The 22174-nt window shown below is 41.4% G+C and overlaps 1 protein-coding gene across 8 annotated transcripts in view; it reads left to right on the top strand.

Moving 5' to 3' along the window:
* The window catches only part of ARHGAP24 (Rho GTPase activating protein 24), a 214659-nt gene that overhangs the window by 159854 nt on the left and 32631 nt on the right, over nucleotides 1-22174 (top strand). For 6 of the 8 annotated variants that reach the window (XM_032685271.1, XM_032685265.1, XM_032685267.1 and 3 more), the window contains one exon: nucleotides 17029-17151. In XM_032685271.1, coding sequence (XP_032541162.1) covers nucleotides 17029-17151 — 123 coding nt within the window. Of the gene's footprint in view, nucleotides 1-17028; nucleotides 17152-19971; nucleotides 21352-22174 lie in introns of those variants that run through there. The other 2 variants (XM_032685270.1, XM_032685263.1) reach the window with 2 other exon arrangements.

Here is a 22174-nt window from a genome sequence, read left to right as displayed (position 1 = left end):
TTATGTTATAGCTAAAAATCTTTTCTAAACGTGGAAACGTGATTCCCCATTTTAGCTAAGAGTTTAATTTTTTAATGAGGACTTAGGCTGCAAGAACACCATACGGAAGGAGACGTTTTCTTATTAATGGGAATCTTTGCTTTGGAAGACTCGTTTTGATGTCTAGGAGGGTGTGTTAGGATTTCACCCCAGAAACAGGATTCCATTCCTATCCACCCATTCATGTGTAAACAAACACCTTCATTTTATCACTGCATACTGGAGCAGAGCTGTTGGACATGATACCTGAGTCTTGCTGAGAAGCAGTTACTGAAAGAATTAACCTGTCAGTGACCCAGCCTCTGTGGCAACAAATCTGTGTCCCAGACCCAGGAGCGTGGTGTGTATTTTAGTGCAGTCATGGAAATTGCCCTAGAAGGTCAAGAGCAGAGATCTGTAAGCTTAGTTACATGGATAAGCAAAATCTATTTTAGGGAGAAAAGCTATTAAACTGCAGAAATCTTATTAGCAGTCCTAAATGGTAGACTTTGCTATTAGTTTTTTGAATTGCAATCTTGGTATGTTTGAATTCTTCAGAGTTATTTGAGGCATTCTTCTGAGAATTATGTCTACATGGTAGAGAATGCATAGTGACATTTAGTTTAATAAATTGATTCATTACCTCTAGATTTGTTTACCACTTTAATTGTATCATTATATTTCCACTATCGTTTTGAATTAACTTACACTGTCCCCTTAGATCCTGCTGCCATTTTCGTTTTCTCTTCCATGGGATGTTGTCTCATTTATAATTATTTTATCAGCATTTAAACAGTGTTTCATGTCAGAATAATAAGCAGAGTAAGGCACAAGCATTTGTCCCTATTTTACTAATAGAGTATCTGAAGGTCAGGAAAATGGCACAACTTCTCCGAGAGATTCCTGAGTAAATCAGTAGCAAAGAGCTCTGTGACTATGGAAAACAGGTTTTTCTCCTCTCTCCTGTGCCTGATTATTGGAAAATTTACATGGCAGTGAAGGCATACACAGTGGAACTACTGCAGTAACTGGAGAAGAGGACCAGCCTGGTCACTGGGGCACAGGGCTAAGTCTGTGAGCCTTTGGGACTGTGTTAATCCATTTGTTGATCTGTCAGTGTACTGTCAGCTGGAACAGAAGTTATTTCTGTAAGTAGTTGAGGCCCCTAAGAAGGAAGGCTCATGGATTACTGCTGCCAGATGCCTTTCATGGCACTGACAGTTAATCCTTCATTAGAGGAGAAATTATCATGTTCTTTTATGTAAATTAAATTTATTTACTCTGTGCATATCAGTTACAGAACAGATAAATCTGAATATCGAAAGGGGCATTTCCCCACTCAGAGGTCTCTATCCAAGGACTAAAACCTAATTCTCTGGGAGTGATTCTGCATGAAAAGTGAGTCTAGTCAGAGACTGTAAAGAGGGAGAGGTTGTGGCAGAAAACACACTGCCCTGGCACTGCAGACTTGGGCAGAAACTTTACACTACAGCAGGTCAGCGAAGCATTCCTCAGAGGTTGAGTAGCATGACTTTTTCCTTAAGTCCTGTGCCCAAAGTGTCACATAGGTGTTCACAGGTGAGATTTTACTTGGCCACAGCCAGTACAGTTCTCATTACAGCCTGGTTCTTGTATTTTGGACCCTGCTTCCCAGGTGGGGATTTTTAGCCTGGTTTGAGTTGCTTTCTCCCATTGTCAGGTCACTTCTTTCTTCGTGTGTGGGTACTGTAGCAGCTCTGGGTGGAGTAATGTGGCTTTTTGTCTTTTGGGCAGGATATCCTATTGTCATTTAGCTTACTTCTCATGGCATTCATTTTGAACAAATCTGTCCTGCTCAAAAAAATCCCAGCTACTGGGCTGCCAAGCATTAGTCTCTCCACCTCAGTGTTGTGAAGTTAGAGTAATTTGAAATGCTGGGCATCAGCTGATGTTATATTTAATATATAAGGAACCTGGTGAGATTAACTGGATTTTACCATCTGTTGATCTGCAAAAATTAAGTTGTAGTAAGTTTTAGTGTCTTTCCCTATTTCATTAGCTATAATCAACTTGAGTTTTTCTTTCTGTAAGATCTTATTATGGAATAGAAAGTTACCGTGTAGTTCTTCCATGAAAATTTGTGCTTATAACTTCAGAATGTAGCATGTGTTATGGGAAATGTGTTCCTGTTCACCTTGTGATCAATAAATGTTTTTACAGTAGAATAATCACAGAAGGAAACACAGAGAACACAGTTCCAGGGAATTTGCTTAAATACTTGAACATTCAAAGTGAGTTTGTATCCAGTTTATTTTCTCGATGGTTTGCAAAGTGACAGGGGAAGTATACTTTCAAAGGATCACAGCGATGTTTTGAAGATTAATTCTTTGAAAGGAAGTGAAAATTGCACTGCAAGGGCAGCACGTGGTTGTGTCTCATATAAGCATCATCTTTCAAGTCTTTTCCTTTGCACTTTTCATCTTTTCATTTTGAAAACCTAAGTAGATACTGGTACACAGAAAAGCATTTGTGCATCTCCGAGCAGCCCTTCAGAGAAGGATTCGATGTGAACTGGTTGCACTGGATCTCCATGTAGGAGCAGGGGGACCCTCAGACTGCAGCCATTCCCACAGACTGTTCTAAGGCTGCTGTTGTTCTTGGCCCTGGGCAAGGTAGCAAACTTAGAATTTAACTCTGTGTGAGTGCATAAGCCAGAGCCAAAGCGAGTGTTTCATTCACCATGTAGCCATTGGTCTCTTCTCTCAGGCAACCAGCAGTAGGACAAAAGGGCATGGTCTTAAGCTCTGCCAGGGGAGGTTTAGGTTGGATATTAGGAGGAAATTTTTTACAGAGAGAGTAACCAGATATTAGAATGGGATGCCCAGAAAGGTGGTGGATTCACCATCCCTGGAGGTTTTTAAGATGAGACTGGATGTGGCTCTGAGTGCCATGGTCTGGTAACCATGGCAGTGTTGGATCAAGGGTTGGACTTGATGATCTCAGAGGTCTTTTCCAACCCAGTTGATTTTATGATTTTGGAGAGAAAACTCCAAGGGAGGGCATGATTTCAAACTGGGGTCTTAATCACATTGTGTCTGACCACAGCATCCAGTAAAATTTGAGGTGGTTCTGAGGCACATGGGAGAAGTGACTCCACTTTCAGTAATATGGGAAACTTCTCTTTGTCTGGCTGCTGCTGGCTATACCATAAAGTACTTGAAGAAGTAATTTAAAGTGCTGTGTCAGGCTTACCTGGGATTTCTGCTCAGCTTCTTGGGAGTGCAGCTCTGCCCCTACTCAGGGTGTGCTTCCTAAAAACAGCCTGCTCTTGAGGGCAGCCTCCCTCTCTCCCCACGGTAAGTGCCTCGGCACACTTCAGAGGGCCTCAGCAGTTCAGCTTGGATAAGCATCAGAATTTATGTCCCTATAAGAAGACCTTATGTGGGAAACTTTACAAGAGCTGGTTCTCTCATAAACTTTCTGATACTTGCCAGTTCAAGCTGTGCCACTGATACTGAGAGACTTTCTAAGATACCAGAGTCACCTTTCCAAAAAGTCTCTCAGGGTTTGACAACTACCATGTACAACCTGATATGGGATCCTGTAGATGCCTCTGTATTTTGAATAGGTGATGAATCTTGGTGATGCATTTAGTAATCTTACTGGTAAGTATTTATCTTTTACTGACTTCTATATTCCATTTTTTTTTGTTCCTGTTCTTATAAAAATATCTCCTGCCATCTATGCTGCATGGCGTAGGGACAGTTGCTTGCAGTGTCTTTCTTCAGCACACTTGAAAAAGTATTCCATACCCTCCATATGGGAATAACATCCTTCGTGAATAGTAACCTGTCAGTGAATGAGTTCCCCTTCTGTTGAATTTAGAAAATTAGTCTAATTATAAGACAGAATTTTAAAGAATCCATCAAAAGATAATAACTTACTATTGAATAATTTCTCAGCTTTCAACGTAGCTAGAGAATCTTGTTAAACTTCAGTGAAATCTTTTTGTCTGACTTCCAGCTAACATTAACACGCTCTTCTATTGTTTTGTGAGGACATCAGAAAATTGTACTAACTTCTTCATAGTGCACAGTTTACAGTGCACGTAGTGGTTATGAACAGTAAATTTTTCAAAGGAACCGATGACAGTTAAATTCCTGTCTCCTGTTTTGTCAGCACGAGGTATTTGTATGTCATCATTAGGTCCTTATCCCAAGCTTATAACTTTTTCCTAGTTCAGGCTTTGTGTTTCTTGGGAGGGTCAGTGATTACCTGAAGGACAGATGCTGTCTCTTCAGTATTAGCTGGTGTCTGCTGAGTGCATGGCTTTGATGTCCAGGTTGTCATGGATGCATTTTTGTTGTCTTTCCCATTGTCAGATTTTGAATCCTTTCACTGATGTAAAGAAATTTGCCAGTAATCCTGTGCCAAAATCAGAAATGCCTCTCAGGTTTATCATGCACTGCCATGACTTTACTATATGAAGTTTTTCTTTCTTTCCTAGTAGGAAAAGCAAGTGTCTTGAATAACTTGTTCTGCTTAATTGCAGTTTATTTGCTTTGTAGATTTACTGATACTTCTTAATAAGTAAATGATTTGTAGATACTTCAGGGATATATTTTCAGCCAGGAACCGTGTAAGAAATGCTAATACTTCTTTAAGTCCTCACCTGTGCATGCCTGACAGCTGGCATGCAGTCCAGAGCAGCCCAGGGAACAAGGTGTGAACATTTGCATTAGAAATGGACCCTTAAAGCTTCTCTGTACACACATAGACTCACATGCAGTGTCCATAAACTGTCAAAGAAAGCCAATGCAAGTGTGTCTACATGAACACTCAGAAGAGAAGTGGTATCTCTGCAGCTGAATCATCTCACCCTAGGACAGGCTGGAATGGTAGCTCAGATGAATCACGCTCTGGCAGTTCTTCTTTGCCATAAAAGGAGTGGACTAGTTACATTTAACTATCATCTCCTTCCTCAAAAGTGTATTTTAGGAGCACATCTGTGAATTGTTCTCAGATGGAATAAGGAGCTGGTATGAGTTCCACTGGTTCACAGTAGCCCTGAAACCACTTAAGCCTATGGCTGGCCTCAGATCTTTCATGGGCTCTCTCTGACTAGCCCAGTGGTGTACTTGTGAGTGAGAAGATGTAAGAAACAATAAACAAATTTCCTTTAAGCTAAACAGCTACTACTGGAGTTCCATGTCATATTATCCCCCTTTTGCCTGCTTGCTTGCATCTGGGCATCTGTTTTCTCATTCATACCGATGGCATCAGTCCACAGGTGTTATTTAAATTTTGGGACTGAAAAATTGTTGGTATTTCTTCTAAGAAGTAATGGACCCACGAAGAGCATTTCCCATGTTGTGCATGCTGCTGCTGTGCCTGCTGTTCCCAGACAGTTTTTGACTTTGTTATGTGTGTCATGGTTTCTGTGGATTTCTTCTGTGTGAGAAGTTGAATAAGTCTAAGCATAGAGGGAAGGAGGGGCGATCCTCACCTATCAAAGACAGGTCTGTGGCTGTCAGGAGTCTCACTTCATCAACAGTCCTCTTCCAGTGTTTCAAACAAATGGCAAGTAGACACAAAATAGTCTTTCCTTTGCACGAGGTTGAGCTTTGAAAATGCATGAATATTACACATTTTACATTTTTTCTGTATGGTGAACCAAGTTAGCATTTCATCCCATATATGTCCTTTAAACAGCAGTACTTCCAAATATACTGGGTTTCTCCTTGCAAGCACTTTGTGTTAGCATACACTGCCAGAAATGAGACCCAAATGATCTCTGTGGGAAAAAGACATCCTGTGATATATAGGCTCCAGCTGTCAAGGTGAAGGTAAAGGCCCACCCAGATTAGAAGTAAATTCACTCTGGGGTCATTCTGTGCTCATGAATGAGAAGGGAAATGCAGACCATATTATCATCATCTATCTTTCTGTGTCATAAATACAACAAACCAAAGCTAAAATGAGGTTTCTGTTCATTCTGCTCTGTGGCAGGGTATGGAGATGTACAGAACACTAAGCTCTGTTTGTGCTTTTCAGATAACTGGTTTGATGGCTCTTTCCACATGAAAACTGTGTTTAAATTAGACATTTCATAGACTGAAATGTCCAAAGGACTGGAGAGTTGAGCTGATAATTCCTTAAGTGGCACATTTTTGTTCGAGTTAATATTGCATTCATATCCCAAAATAGTGCTAAGAGGCACAGTGTTCCTGGAAATGGTTGATTTTAGATGAGCTGTGGAACAAATGTCCTGAACTGACAACTACAATCTCCTGCTACTTCAGATAAGCAAGATTGTCTTATGCTGAGACTTTACACTGTATGAGGTAATTGTCTTCTGCATATGTCTATTGGCCCACATTTTAGTGAATAACTTATTCTTGATTTAGTTACTAAACTGCTAAACCATGACTTTGCATTATTAAATGTTACAGTGAAATTATGTGAAAGCATAATATGTACCTGCTCATTTAGGGTATTTGCATCCTTTTGGTTTTGGTGTGCCACAAAGAGCTATTATTTTTATCTGTGATCAAATTTAAAGTCAGATGAGCTAAAATAACTGACTGCTCTCTGGAGAAATGAAATATTTATGTGTTTGGGCCTAACGTAGTGCAGAGTGGAAAGCACCATGTCCAGAATTAGGGAGGAGTATGATCAGTTCCTAATGGAGAAGGGAAACTGCTTTTCTTGGAAGCTGTTGGAAACACATTATCTTTTCTGTTTACAAAATAATTGTCTGTAAAATTAGAAGGCATACAACCTTTTCTGTGTTTGGCAGATCACTGTACTTGTCAGTAGTGGCCATAGGCCACTGTATGAGACAGAATTTAAAAGACTGTCTGAAGTTACGGCTTAGCCACAATTCACTGTCCTGGGATACTGAATAGTTACCTCCTGATCAAAGTTCTTTTTGGCTGGCCTCCCTAAAGAAATACCACATGAATTTAGCTGTTTTGTACTGAGTTAATTCCATACCCTGTGTTGTGCTCACAAGAGCATGTTTAGACTGATAAAAGAGCATCTTGATTTGTACCTGCTGAAGGCTCAGGATATTCCATATTCATGAGGAACAGAGAGCTTAATGAGTAGATGCTGAGAGCTGAAGCGAGTGTGTGCTTTGAATGTCGTTCTTGTTAGTCTCTGAGGACAACCTTGGTCTGACATATTGGCATGCTGGCTTTGCAGCCTAAAGTTCACATGCCAGTGTATATAGGTAAGTCCTCCCAGTCCCTGGGTGAATTTACACTGGAGGACTTCTATTCAGGTATTGATCCTTCTATTCTTAAAATCATCAGAAGTTTTAAATTCCTGCTAGATCAAATGCCATACAAATATGTGTTGTGGAAGTGACCTTTCAAAAAAATCCATTTGAAGTTGAGTGTTTGCACTTCAGTGCAATTCATGATGAGAGGCTGAAAAGCAAAGAAAGCATTTAGTAGCGCAGGGCAGCTGTTTCTCCAGCAGCAATAGCTCCAGGATCTTGCTTTTTGCCAAAACGGAGTACTCGCAGTCACATTCTTCTAAAGAATGGCTGACTGTTTCTACACCAGCAACTGCATGGGGCTTTTTCCCTTCTCTCCCCAGAAGTGGAGATGGATCTACATTTGCAGGGACTTACTCTAAAATGAACTTGGAGATGAGCCAAATTTCAAGTAACATGGTCATTTTGGTGTCCAATTTGAGACACTTCAGAGAAGGTTCTTACTCTCAAATGACAGTAATTTATCTTTAAGGTGTGTCAGGTATGACAGAGAAAACATGTTTGCTATAATAATTTGTATTTATGCTTTTCTCTTAGACTAAATTAGTTACAACAGGTAACAGTGAAGTCGTCCACTAATTCTCGCACTGCCACTAACGTTTGACCTTATGTCATCCTCAGACTCCTTCCTTCACAGGTCACTGAAAAACTCATGTTCTTCTCTGTTGTTTGTTTTAGGAGTTCTGCTGTCTGTAAGGAACAAAGCTGTACTTAAGAAAGCAAATCTGTCTTGTCTCTGTCCTCAGGAAACAAGCCTTGACAATTTGGTATCATCTGTGTGTACAAGTTTTAACTAAAAAAGCTGCAGTATGTTTTTAATGGTTTATGGCATTAGGCAAGACTCTGCTTGATTTTTACTTTCTTGGACTCATAATTTCAGTGGAAAGTTCTTTATAGTTGAAGTTGTGAAAATAGGGCACTGTAATAGCACTGTACATGTATATAGACAGGTGTGGCATGCAGTGTTTTTTTCTGTAACTGGATCAATATTTTGTATGTCTCAAATTGTAGTTATGAAGGACATAGAGGAGTGGATTTCTTATGGCCAATCTCTGGGGTTTTTTGTTTATTTATATTTTCACATCTTCCAAACCAAAACCAAACAACAAAAAGCCCCCCTGAAATTCCATGGCAAGAGACAAGTGAACTATGCTGGTACCAATATCTTAGTGACAGAGAAGGCTGGGATGAACAGACTCTACAAAATAGGTACCACTTGGGCTCTGTGGCTGAGGATGAGGTCGAAAACGCATCTGTTTGAAGCACAGCAGAAGTTTAAACTAGGAATAAAGGAAGGGGCAGCAAAAGTGGGAGGGAAGAATGAGACATGCCTGAAAAGATTAAAGTGCTCTGAAAAAATCAAAGCTCTTCTATTTTATGAGGGATGGTTTTAAGTCACATCTCTTTTCCTCATTAATGATATTTCTGACACAATTATAACTTCTGTTTAGCAAGCATCACAGTTTTTTGCTCAGGTATTTAAGCAATAATTATAGCTGTGCAATGCACAAAACGCTTAAATACACCACTGGTTTTATGCTTTTATTTTGCAAAACACTAAATTTACTCTTACAGCCAGATGTGCTGTGGCTGCAGCCCTGTGGCACGGAAGAGACCCTACCTGGACAGAGAATTCATTGTGTTCCATGTGAGGAATCCATTTCCTGAGCCTGATTTCAGGTATCCAGCAGCAGCTGGTTCAGTGCTTCAGGAAAACAGCTCATTCTGTTGAAAAAGCCCTGCTGTCTTCCAGGCATTCTGCAAGTGGGGAAATCGTGCTGGAGCACAATGCCCACCAGGGAATGTACTTGTTTGAGCAGTCTTTTGGCATTTAGCACATAAATGAGGCTGCAGCCTCATTTTATGCTGAAAAACTAATATGCCTCACCCCACCCCCAAACAATACACCCTTAGTGCAGAAAACTGTTCAAGATTATTAATGCCAAAGATTGGCTTGGATATGAGCAACAGAAAATGTTATTTATACTGAAGTATTTAAAAAGCAGTACTTTCAGTAGTGACTTGTTTGCAGTTACTTAATTCTGTCTTTAGGAAAATGTGTTAGTTCTTTGTGAAGAGAGAAATTAAATGGTGCGGCTGATACGGTTTGGTAGTAAAAAAAATGGTTTGATAACTGTATTTCAAAGCTGAGATTTCTCAGTATTAGTCAATTAAAACACCTAGGTGTTGCAAGTGTATCTCTGGCTATGTCTGTGTCCTTTTTTAGAAGACGCAGCAGCCCTGAGGCAAACAAGAACATCAGATATAACAGGACAGTCCTAGGAAATTGCAAATGAAATTGTAATTTGTATGTCTCCCTTGACCTAATGTATTACCTGTCATCAAGGCTTTAGAGGTAATGCAACTATGTACTGTTCTTCTTATGAAACACTAAGAAGTGCTACAGTTGTGGTAATATGTTAATTAATTAGCTTAATTTTTTTTTTCCAGGAACAAGTTTGTGTGCTCAGTTTTGTCACAAAGGCCTTTAAAACATGGATCCTAAAATCTCAGGGGTCATCAAATAATAAGCTAAGATGATAAGCCATCCTTGCCAAAATCCCTTTTATTTTAAGTTGGATAGTGGGTTTTGTGTATCTGAATAAAATGCTGAGAGTTGCCAGGTTGTTTGTTCGGTTTCCCATCTGGGGAGCTCAGAGCAAGATAAAAAAGTTGAGCATTTTAGGATTTGATTGTTCAGCAGGCAAGGAGCCTGTGACTTCCTTACTGCAGTCTAGCATAGTGCTGGTTTTCTACTTCCCTTGGCTTTTGGGGTTTCCATCACTGGTGGCTCTTATAACGTCTCTTAAGAGACCTTTCCAGCGTGCTCTCTTTTATACTCCAAGTTTTCAAGCTCTTTGCTCCCTGCCTCCCTTGGTCTTAGCTTCCCTGGTTGATTCTCAGTTTCACAAAGTCCAATATCACATCTGCAATCCATGGACATCTTTCCTCCTTCACGATATAGAAATGTTTTAAAGAAGCTGCACCATGAAAGATGTAAGTAGGTTGAGTATTGTTGGAAAATAAAATGATATTCCATGTGCTTTCCATGGAGCAGGTCTCTCCTAGTGAGAAGATACAGTTTATATGCTGTAACACTCAATTCAGAAGTAGCACTGAAGCTCCTGTAAATACAGAATATTTGGCTCTGATAATCATACAGTGTGGGTTGTCCTTTCTGACATGAGTTTTTGCATGATCATTAAGAATTTGGTTCTCCAGGGTACCTTAACTTCGTAGTAAAAGGGGACAGTGACTTGAACTTAGGCTTTGTACTCCTTTTTTTCATTTGAACTTGGTCTGTGTATCCTTTTTCCATCCCAGTTGAAGGAAGGGGAAGGCAGTAAATTCTTGGTCAAGTTTTACATGGTCTGGAAGAGCAGGAGCAATTACCAAGCATGTGCAGAATAAAGAAGCTTTTAAGAATTATAAATAAACAAACAGAAAAAAACAGATATGCACAGCTCCTGTCTGCAAGCTCCATGTTGCATCATCAGAAGTCTCCAGCTGATATGCAAAAATTCATTGCCCTGGCCTTCTCTCCACCAGCACACCTGCAGCGCTTAGCAAGCAGTATGCGCAGTTCAAAAACGTGGCAGGTTTCAAGTAGCTTTGTCTCTTTCTGATCTTTAAATTGGCCATGTGAGATGCAGTGGGTCGTTGCTAAGCCTTCAACATAGATTCTCACTTGCTATGAACAAAGGTTTCTCAATGAATCCCAAAGCCAATAAGACATTAAAATCTCATTAAAATACAACTGCATTCTGGAGCAGCTCCTTCATTTGACTTTGCACATTTCAACCTGTGCTCCGACCAAGCTTTTTGCAGTTAGATTTTTCCACTGGCCCAGCTGGAATGAACTAAAAACACTTTAGTGTTTAAACTCATCTGACAGTTTGAGGGCAGTTTGAAGGACGAATTGTCCCCTATCAGCCCAGTGCAGGAACCCAAATCATCCTTGAAAGACACCTGCGCATGGTTTTCATCAGACTCAGGGTGCACAGGCATAGGCATAGGCATAGGCATGGGCATAGGCAGTGCCCAGCAGAAGAGTTCTTATGTTTCATTAAAATAGGGCTCATTATAAGTTTAACAGTTCCTTATGTCACTTGGGGAAGATGGATCCCATAGTTGCCAGTGTTGGTTATGTGAAAGACATACATGTGAATTTGAACTGTCTTTTAGTAGCTCATCAGTATGTCAAGTCAGACTTCCGTGCTTAAAGCAGCAGTGGTTAGTGTTATGTTACTATCAAGGTTGGGTAATCATAATTTCTGTTTCGTTCTTCAACAAGGAGTTTCATTAGGGAAAAAAAATAAGGTTGTTCATCTTGTTCTCTGATATTCTGATATGCTCTGCAGCTTGCAGAAATGCTTTCTGCTTCGGATTAAAAAGTCTGAATACAAATGCTGTAAAATGAAAGTTGATAGAGGAAATTCAGGTGGATTCTCCCAGAGAAATAAGTTAAATATGTCACTTAAATGTGAAGTTCATTTGCAGAAAAGGGGGAAAATTTAAGAACCCAAAGTGTAATGGAAGAGTCATGGATTCTGTAATAATTATCGGTGTTTTACTTGTGACGAAATACTAACTGGAGTCCTGATCAAGAACAAAGAGTTGCATAGTCTTATCATACACCTCAACAGAGAAGAGCATGCCTACTTCACTGCACATGAATACGGCACTACTACATCGAGCTGCACTTGGAAGATTTGTGCAAAGCACAGATGAGCACGTTTCTGAGTTGCAAACAATTTATATGGAGTATCAGTTGTATGAAGAGCAGCTCTTCTACCTTAAAGGCTGGTGCAGCTGTGAGGCTTCCAGTGATACAGGGAGGTGTGGGAAAAGAGGGCAGTGTTGTTCACTGCATGTGTGCTGCAGAAATATTTTGATGAACAGTAGCTGGAAGAGAATTTCAGATCATGCCACAGCCAGACTATTTAAAATACAAGCTTAAAAAAAAAAAAAAAGAAAAGAAAGTGAAAACAGGGTGGAGTAGAAAGTAAACAAAGGATTCTAAAGGTAAGATTTTAAGAAATTAATGAATATCAGGTCCTAAGTTTTTTTTAAGTATATGGCATGATTTTTTGTGACGTGATGAGTAGTCAGGAGTTTCTGTTTGGATACCGGAGGTGCATTTAGAGTATTTGTCTGAAATAGCAGAAGGCTAAAATTTTACTATTTAGCATTTTCCTGAGGAAACAAATGTGAAGCATCCAAGCAGGAGGATGTTTCTAAAAAAAACCCCGGTTGGTTCAATTGTAAGGTCAGTCTGCCTTTGATATTCTTTCAGTTCCCAAGCTGAGGGAACTCTCAGTTCCCTGAGAGTAAGGGTTTCAGAAACTATGGCTAAGACAGCAGCTGTGGCTAAAAGAACTGCACAAGGGAACTGTTTCACTTCAAAATTGCTCCCCAATTTTTTTTATTTTTTTTTTTTTAATTTGAATATTCTTTTGAGGTTGACCATGACATTCTCAGCTCAGAAAAATCAGATTAATCCTAGTTTTTGATGTTCCTCCTGGGAGAAAATTCTCTTTTAAACAGTTGGTATGAATTTAATCCTTTCGCATTCCATTCTCAAGAATGCTGGAGCTACTGTTTGCAAGAAATCCAAGATGCTTTTAAAAGGACAAGGCAGTGTTTCATTCTGAGTTTAGCTTTGGTGCGTCCAGGTAAAGGAAACGGGTGAGACAGGAAGAATCTCCGAAGTAAAAACACCTTTCACGACTCCTCCCCCTTACCCTCCCAGCTGAATGCCAAAATGTCTGTGCGTTCTCGTTTAATTGATGGGCGATAAAAAGCTGGAGAGCTGTCGAGCCTGGTACTTCATTCAGGAAACAATCCCCCTTAAACGCAGTCTCCGCCTCTTGGTGCCTCTCCGAGTGTGTGGTGTGGTGCCGCAGGAGCGAGCGCGGGCTCTGCCCTCTCTTTTCCCCTGCGGAGTGGGTCCCAGCCGGAATTGACCTCTCCGTATTTTAATTGTGGGGGTTTAATTGTGGTTTTTTTTTTCTTTTTTTTTCTTTTTTTTTTTTTTTTTTAATTATTATTTCCGGGTGCTGGCAAGAGTTCTTAAAATCGCTGACCTCGCTGGTACCGGAGGGGTGGTGGCTCGGTGGCAGCATCAGCCTGCGGGTCACCGAGCCCCCCCCCCCACCAGCAGGCAAGGACAGGATGGACCACTGGGCACCTCTAGGTCATTGCTGGTCCCAAAGGGGCAGGAGGAGAAATCTGACCTGTTCACAGGTCAGATGAACTGTACCGTGAATGAACGAACACCTGTTCATCACGGTACAGTGCTGTTCCAGTGTTTCCCCTCCACGTGGATGTTATGCATAAATTTCTTGAATAAATAGGAATACATTTCTGATGCTACCAAGAAAACAAAACAGATTAGGGATTGGTCAGCGCTGCAGGAACAACAGGGTGTGATGGTACATTGTGGTTTTGAGACTCCAGACAGTACAGATCCAACTACTTTTGCCCGTTACCAGAGGCTGGAGAAACAGGATGTACACATCAGTTCTGTAAACAGCAGCTTTTCATCTTGAACATACCAGAGTCAACTTCTTTGGTCAGGTAGCCTGGGTTCTGCTCCCTTCGAGTCCTGTGACACCTGTAAAGTAACAAAGGGAAAAAGATGGGGAAAAAAAGGTGGAGTTCGTATTCCAGCCCCTTGAGCTGGCTGTTCACAAGCAGGCCACAACACGCAGGCTTAGGCATTTCTTGGACTGTGAATGCAGTGAGCACTATTTTCAAGTTGATGTACTTAATGCTGGTATCTGTGGTATGAATAGATGTCTGATTTTTGGAGATTGTGATCTACTCATGCTTCATTAAAATCATAACAATAGTATTAATAGCAAAAAAAAAAAAAAAAAAGTTGAAATGTTAACCAGTGTCTTTCAGAAGTGTCCTGCAGACCTACTGAAGATTCAGAGAGGTCCTTCTAATTCCAGTTTTGGTTTCTGGTATTTCTTATCTGAGATGACTCTTTCCTGAATCATGGTCATTTCTTCTTGTCTGTCCCCCAATCTTGTTAATTTTGTATGTAAAATGTAGTCCCACTAAAAATTAACACTTGCACTAAAACACACATCTAAGTGCTCTTGTATCCCCAGAAATCTTCTATTGAGGTTCTAGTTAATGAATAATAACTACATTTAATACACAAGCAGGAGAACCCTTCAAGATTTAATATCGTGTTTTGAAAGAAAGGAATTGAATTACAAAGTAGACAGATCTAGAATTGCTATAAAATGATGACGCTCCTTCTGCTGGGAAAGCTTTGCTTTCTCATAACAAGGTGGTGTAACCGCACATTATGCTTCCCTTCTCTGCAAAATTAAACACAGATTGATTGTGTATTGGCTGAGTGGGTGTTTCTCTGAGTTCGTTTAAATTACTGCTCCGGAATTCACACTACAAATGAACTAGCCAGACTTCTGGGATTAATCCAGTCTATGTGGAGAACACCCTGCAATTTGTCATAACGTGATAACTCGGTAAATATTACATAATCTGTTGAGTAAATACTACATAATCTGCTGAATTTAAATGTGCAGGCTATTAAAAGAATATGGAGTGATCTGAGAGACACGTGAGAGGAGGACCATCACGTGTCATCTTTTTTGTTGTCTCTTTAGTAAGAGGATCACATCACTTTTTTTTTTTATTCCTGGATCTGATACATGTTAGGTGTATGCATATTTTTTGTTCTTTTTTGACGCCTCACAGGATCTTTGTCCATTAAAATGAAAAGAAGCTACAGTACAATATGACAAGATAAATATTTTTTTCCAGTATTTATCAGCCACAAAAAGGACTCAACTGTGGCGCATGGCTTTTCTCTATAATGTATTTGTTACTATTATATTTAATAGCTGTGACAAGATATTGAGATTTTATTATCTTTATTTTTTGGCCTTTTAAGGATAAAAACTCTAGGTGATATGTAAACTGGGCCAGTTTAAGTAAACTGTTGACAATGACATGTTTCCTCTCTGTGCTTGAATGAGAGATCCATCCTCCTTTTGGTCAAGATAGCTATGTAGAAGGTAGAAATGGGGAGTGAATTTCCAGACTCTTGTTTTGTTCTAGGCAGGGTTGATGAGGAGTGCTACTGTTTGGGATGCTAATGCTTCCCTGTCCCCATACCCTTATCCTCCACTTCTTGAAAGGTAAAAACAGTGGAACATAAAGTAGAAGTAAGATCCATGTTTTGTACCATGTTTGTGCTAGTTACTGAAATAATTAAAAAAACCCCAAGCAGCAGTTTAACTCATCTTGATATTTCTCTAGTGTTGACATTAAAAATAGGTTCATCCCTACTGTGTCTTAGAAAAAAATCAGTGTTCTTTAGATTTTTAAATTGTGGCATAGTCTAAAGTGTATTGGTAATTACTTGTTTGGAAGTCATTTTGGGGAATGTACTGTATGGAATGGCTGCATTTTGACTGTGGAAAAAGAGTCTCTGTTTACCACCAAGTTCAAATTTAAGTTTTGAATAATGATGTAAACCTTAAGAATAAGTCTTCTGTACAATCTGCCCGTGTCTAGGAAAATCTGGCTTTTGCATTTATCAGGTTTAAACTTGCAAGTTTAAAGGTTAACTTTTCAGTTAAGTCTCTCTTACAGTTGTGTGCCCTAATTCTGTAAAGCACGGACTGTACGACTAGGTTCATTCCGAATGGTTGTGCCAGGAAGTCATGATTGGATTTTCCAGTCCTTGAGAAATTTCTCTTTAGAAACATAGCTGTTTTCTATGCCCAGCACTAAGCAGGGCACTCTTCAGAAGACTTTCTAGGAACAGTATTCCTGCTGTAATGAACAAAGATTGTTTACTTTAGATATGACTAGGGTAAAAAATGGGAATGTAAGAAGCTGGAAAGAGATGAAGACGGGGCTCACAGGATTTCTAGGTGCACTGCATTTGTGTGTGAAGTGTATGTGCCTGCCCTTGGCTCAGTGAAAGGGCTTCAAAATGCCACTCTCCTTCTGGAAGGATTTGCCCTTCTGCCTGGAAAGGTGGTTTGAGTATCCTTGTGTTCTTGCACCAACACAGTGCCCATGAGAATGGAAGTGAAGCAGGACTACAAGTCTGAAAACCTGGAGCTGTGGCAAGCCAAGTGCTGTTTTGACCTTCTTAGTGTGCGCCTATCTTTGAAATAAAGGAAAATAAGGCAGTGTGTTCCCTTTTAATCTAATCCTCAGACCTGTCCAAGGCAGTGGATTGTACCATGTCAGCTGCAAGTGTCGGCTGCCTTCTCCTTAGAGAGTCACAGCAGCACTTGGGTGTATCAAATGTTATTGCTATGAATCTGACACATTGTGTTCCTGAAAATAAGAGTGGAGTCATCCCCACTTGTTCAAAGCACCCTTATCTGTCTCTGCATTTATTCTCTCCTCCATGGTACAGTAACTACTGCAGAATTTCCAGTGCATGTATCAAGTTACAGATTAGTGTGGGCCCCTGTGGTTCTTGGAACAGCATGGGGCTGTTTTTGTTTACTGATGACATTTATCCTCTCATTTCCTTTTGGAAGCATGACAGCTTCTCACTGTCTGATGGGGAATGTACTTACAGGACCTTCTTTTCATGCCACGTCTGACGATAAACACTCCACTGCAGAGTATCCATGTCTGCTTGCTGTGGAGCCACTGTCGGTGCTTCCAGCAGCCAGACTGGCAGGAGCTTGGCTGGGCAGGAAAACAAAAGGGTTTCTAAGTGCAATTATCTTCTTTTGCAGGAGGAGACCGAGAGCGGATGACAGCTAATCATGAGACGTACCTCCTTATGGCGAGCACGCAGAATGACATGGAGGATTGGGTGAAATCCATCCGCAGGGTTATATGGGCACCATTTGGAGGAGGTGAGTCAGTGAGGGAACATGCAGGGCTCCCAGATGCACAAAAGACACATGAGGGTTCTTCTGTTGTCTCTCAGTCACAGCCAGAGTTCTGAAGTGGAGAACGGTCTAGATCTTTCCAGAAAAGTGGAGTAAATAAACCCTTTTGTTTTCATTTGCAATGCAGGTATTGGGCATGTTTCCATGCAGAGGGCTCAATTAAAAGGCTTTAAACTGTCTGGAAACACTTCTCTTGATGAGGATAGCACACGATAGTGTGAGGACAAGTTTTCACAGAAGATTGGTCTTCTGTGAAATCAGCTTTTCTGCAGGGAGAGGCAGGGTAATTCCTTGGGTCACCAGCTGAAAGACCATCCATGTGTTTCATAAATGCCTGTTATGAGAAGCTGTCAGCGATTCTCCTGCCAGTGACAGCTAAGACCAGTAATAGTATTATATAAAGCTGTGCCTCAGAATATTAGCGCTAGCAGTATAGGATTTTGATTGGCATGTCCAGTAATTTCAGTAGTACTGGATGAAAATTTATTGTTGGAAGTCTACTTGTCTTTTTAAAAAGCTCTCTTATATTGAATGGGCTGCAAGTTATTATAATAATTTCTCTCATTATTGTTCTGGTGATAGTGTCTCTGTTACTATAATACAAATGTGATTGGTACACTTGCACAAAATGTCTGTACGTTAATCAGCCTGTTCCTTGGAGCTCTCAAATCTCTTAAGTCTAGAGACAGAAATATTTTCCTACTGTGAAAGAGCACCTGGTATTGCATCAAACAATTGGTCTTGTCTGCAGGTTGCTGGAGAAATCAGGAAGGCAGGATGGTCTGTGCTGTTTCATGACTGAGAAGTGCAGTTAGCACTGAAAACTGTGACTTCTGACTGCAAATGTCTTTTTGTTAACTGCCAGGTAGACCACAGGAGGGAGGAGAGAGAGAGACTGAAGGAAACTACCATTTTAAAGAAAACTTTTCTTCTAAGCCACCCATCTTCCTTTGTGCTTTATTCAGGTCACAGTTTTTAGGAGAGGACTTCAGCCTCTCTGACGGACTCAGCTGCACTGAGGGACTTGGTCAGCTAGGGCCTGCCTGGCATCTCTGAAACATGACTGCCTTTACTTTGGCTCCTCCTGGGAAAATGTGCCCTGGAAGGGTGGTGCAAAGCAGTAGTGTCTCACTGGGATCTGGCTCTATGTGTTAAATAAGCAGGCACAGCCCTGAGTCTGGGCATGTAGGTCTTGTAAGAGGATGCTTAAAAAAAACCCAACCAAACCAAACCAACTCCAAAACCCACAAAGTGAAAGGTTTGTCTTAAAAGATGTGATCTGCTTCAGGCATATTGAGTTGGTTTGGGAGAGGGAAGGTGCAAGGAGCACAGTCTTCTGTAATTAGGCTACTTAAGAAATCTGCTTTTTTAATTAGCATGAAGATTACCCATACCCAGCTTTCTCTTTGCAAAGCAGGCCTCGTGTTGAGCTCCTCAATATTCTCCTGCTCCAGTGAGGTAGCAGCATAAGCTGCTGTAGCAATGATAAATTTGGGGACTTAACAGAACTGGATTTTTCAGTGTGTCTTCGTGGTTTTTTGAACTTGGCTTCCAACACCACAGTATCTTTCTGTGGCAGATAATAAGGAAAGGCAGCCTTGCCGTTCTGCAAGTGGTGAAGTCTCTACGTGTTAGAGGCAGGGAGCTGAGATTAGGTGAAACTCCGTTTCTAGCCCAAGTCCATGCACAGAGCTACAAATAGAAACCAAATCTCCTAAGTCCTGACCCTATGCTTTCTTCACCAGCTCCTCATTTCTTTTATAGGGCAAGAGCTATTTCTGATTTACAGCTGGGAATCCTTTCAGCCCCTCTGAAAATTCTCAGGACACTGTCATTGTTCTAGGCACATTAAATGCCAGTTGCTGAAGGAGGCACCTCTCTGGAGACTTTGCATGCTGATTTGCATAAAACAAAGCAGGAGCAATCCTTGCGTCACTGTTTCAATTCGTTTGTAGTTAAAACACTTCCAAGCGTGTTCTTCTTGTTTTTCCTATTGGATTTCTTGTGCAAATACACTGACTCAGGGTTGTTTGTAATGGGAAGCAAACAGTTAATTCCCTGGAAAACGTGAGAAGGCTTGGCTGTGATAACAAGGCAAAAGCAGTATCATGGGATTTGTCACCATTAAGAACCCTGTTTTTAGCATGTCCCCCATTTTATTAACTACTTAAGTCGATAGTCTGAGCCATCTTCACAAGTGTAAATAAGCCCTGTTAACTGTTTTGTAATTATGAATGTTGGGACACACTTATATTTTTATTATCCTTTGCTACAAGGATGTTTCTACAGCTGCTGCAACAGTCTGACCCTTCTAAAGACAGGCGCTTCTGGCTTGTCTTAAGAGCTTTTATGAGCTGTAGCTGCTGAAGTTAAAAATGGATTTATATGTTACAAAAACTATAAACAAGATAGAGAAAAATTGCAGTCACATGATGGAGACTAGCCGGTAAAAAATTTACAAGACAAAATTATTTCAAACGGCTAATTAATCAGAACGCTAGTTTTATAACAGCTTCCTAAATTTCAGTACTAGATGGTAAACCACAATAGTCCAGTGTCACACAAGTCAAGTGCCACTTTGAGTAACGTGAATTTTCTGGTTTTCTTAAGCGTTGTAAGCAAGCTGTGTGTGGGTGTGCAAGCACACATGTAACGGATGTGTTTGAATCTTGGTGAGCCACTAATATTTAAAAGTTTGTCTGGCAGTGGGAGAGGACTCCTGGTACCAGAGCAAGGAGCTTTGTAAATGATTAACCATATCATTAAATTGTTATTTGTTAACCTGTGCTAGAAAGAGCAGGCAGGAGGGGGGCAGGTGGGAATCTGTGAAGGTGATCAGAAACAGCTTGTTTTTTGACACCAAAAGAATAAGGTGACTGTGGAAAAAAATCTGAAAGGGAAAAGAAATGTAAATGAGGCAGGGCATGCAATGCCTGTTTGCACATGAAATTCCCTTCCTGATTAGATTAAAAAGGCAGGTTTTTTACAGAGCCTGCAACTAAGGGGGAGGGAGAAGAAGGAGCATGAGCGTTTTAGCAGGAGTAGTGGTGTAAGGTCTGGCACCTCCTGCAGGAGCCAGGCACAGCCTGCTCGGTTTTCCAGCAGCCGCACATGACAGCCGCCTGAAGTCAACTCAAAGTCACCCGGAGGAGCGGCGAAACCTGCGCTGCGGCGGCTCCTGCGCGTCCTTCCCCCGCACCTGCTGCACGCACACGGCAGCGGCGGCAGCCGGGCTGCCATCGCCTGGCCGGGGGCCGGAGGGAGCCAGCCACCACCGCATCCCCGTCTGGAGGCACGTATTCCTCAGCAGCTCCCCGGGATCCTGCCGGCGAAGATGCGCTGCTGCCGCATCTGACGCGCCTCTCCCGTGAGAGCTCCTGGTAGTTCGAAGGCAATAAAACGAGCGAGAAGCCCACGAGAGCATCAAACGAGGAGCTGGGTGTATAAAAGGTCTTTTGAAAGGAATCTCTTATGGACAAAGAGCTTTTCGGGCGAAGGGGCTGTTATTTTTGCCTCTTGGTTGCAGAAATAGAGGGTGCCAGCAAGGAGTGTTGTATCCTGGAGGATTCTTCAGTGGCCTTTTTGGTATTGTTCTTCTCTTTCCCCTTGAACGCCACAAAGTGCTGACCTTATCCTGTGGAATAGAGACTCTGCCGCTCAGCCCCCTGTTCCAGCTGGGAGAAAGAGGTCTTTCTCCCCCTCCGTCTATGCAGGCACTTCTCTTTGAATGGAAGATACATTTTTTTGCTGAAACTCTTTTGTTGTGACATTGCATAATAGGCAGTTGTCTCACCGCAGGAAATAAAAGAAACGAAAGGAAATAGATGGAAGGAAATTGTTCCCCAAAGCAAAATTGAAGCAGGGAAGAGAACATTAAAATCATTTCGAGCCCTACCCAAGATCTAGAAGACCACAAATCTGCTAGCTCCAGAGGAAAATACACTATTATAAGAACTCCTCAGCAGTCAGTAACGATGAGCAGTCGTGGTGTTTCGTCTGGATGCAGCTGGTAAAGGAGAGCTTTGGAGGGACGTGGGGGCTTGGCCTGTATGATGCCTGAAGACAGAAATGCTGGAGTCCGCAGCCCAGGTGCCTTAGCAGCAGCTCCTTTCATTCCTAAAACTACTTATAGGAGAATTAAGCGGTGTTTTAGTTTCCGTAAAGGTAGGTTCGCTCTGTCACTGCGTTCTGCTTTGCTAGTGAAGCCGTGGTTTCTTACAAGTCAAGGGGGATGTGTGTGCAGGGGCAGATGAGAGTACTGAAACAAAAGACATTAAACAATGCAGATGCCAACATTCCACGAATGATTTATTTACTTCTTTGTTCATTTGTTTGTAGCTGGCCAGCTGATACTGTCTCGTCTACATAATAGCCTATGAATGCTGGAATGAGGTGGTTTGAGACAAGATTATTGCAGTGCCTCTGAGCAAAATTAAGTGAGAGCTCTGGGGGAATGAGACCTGTGATGCTCTGAGTTGCCTGTTTGTCTTGGCAGAACATCAGGAAAAAGAGTTTCTGCTTGCATTTTATTTGTGTGGTAGAAGGGGGGTAGAAGAGAAGGGACCAAAGCAACGTGATAAATGTTCCTCTGTGCAGAAGACCGAGTCCTTGGTTTCAGAGATTTCTGATGGATTGAGGTGTAGCCCTACAGTGCACTGCCCTGTTGCAAGTGATGCGCTGTCACTTCATCGTGCTGCCCTGCAGCCTCCATTTGCCTTTTCACCTGCTGCATGGAGGTGTTTAAAGCCAGTTTTCTTCTGCATTGCACATGTTCCTGTTGAAGCAGAGCGTGGCAGTACTCAGGGAAGGAGGGCAAAGCGGAGGCTGGATTCTGTAATATGTCAGCTGGAAGCACTGGAAGGAAAACACATACCTGAGAAAGAGATATGACAAGTGGTGGTAAGGTGCCACAGGACTTGGGATGGGTGGGCAGAAACTGTCTCTATGACAAGGACAAAAACTTTGTGTAGGGGAAGAGGAGGACATT

This window comes from Chiroxiphia lanceolata, chromosome 4 (genome assembly GCF_009829145.1).
Source record: "Chiroxiphia lanceolata isolate bChiLan1 chromosome 4, bChiLan1.pri, whole genome shotgun sequence".
In the NCBI taxonomy this organism is placed as follows: domain Eukaryota; kingdom Metazoa; phylum Chordata; class Aves; order Passeriformes; family Pipridae; genus Chiroxiphia; species Chiroxiphia lanceolata.
The sequence above is the reverse complement of the archived record's forward strand: the minus strand, read 5'-3'. Positions and strand labels throughout refer to the sequence as shown.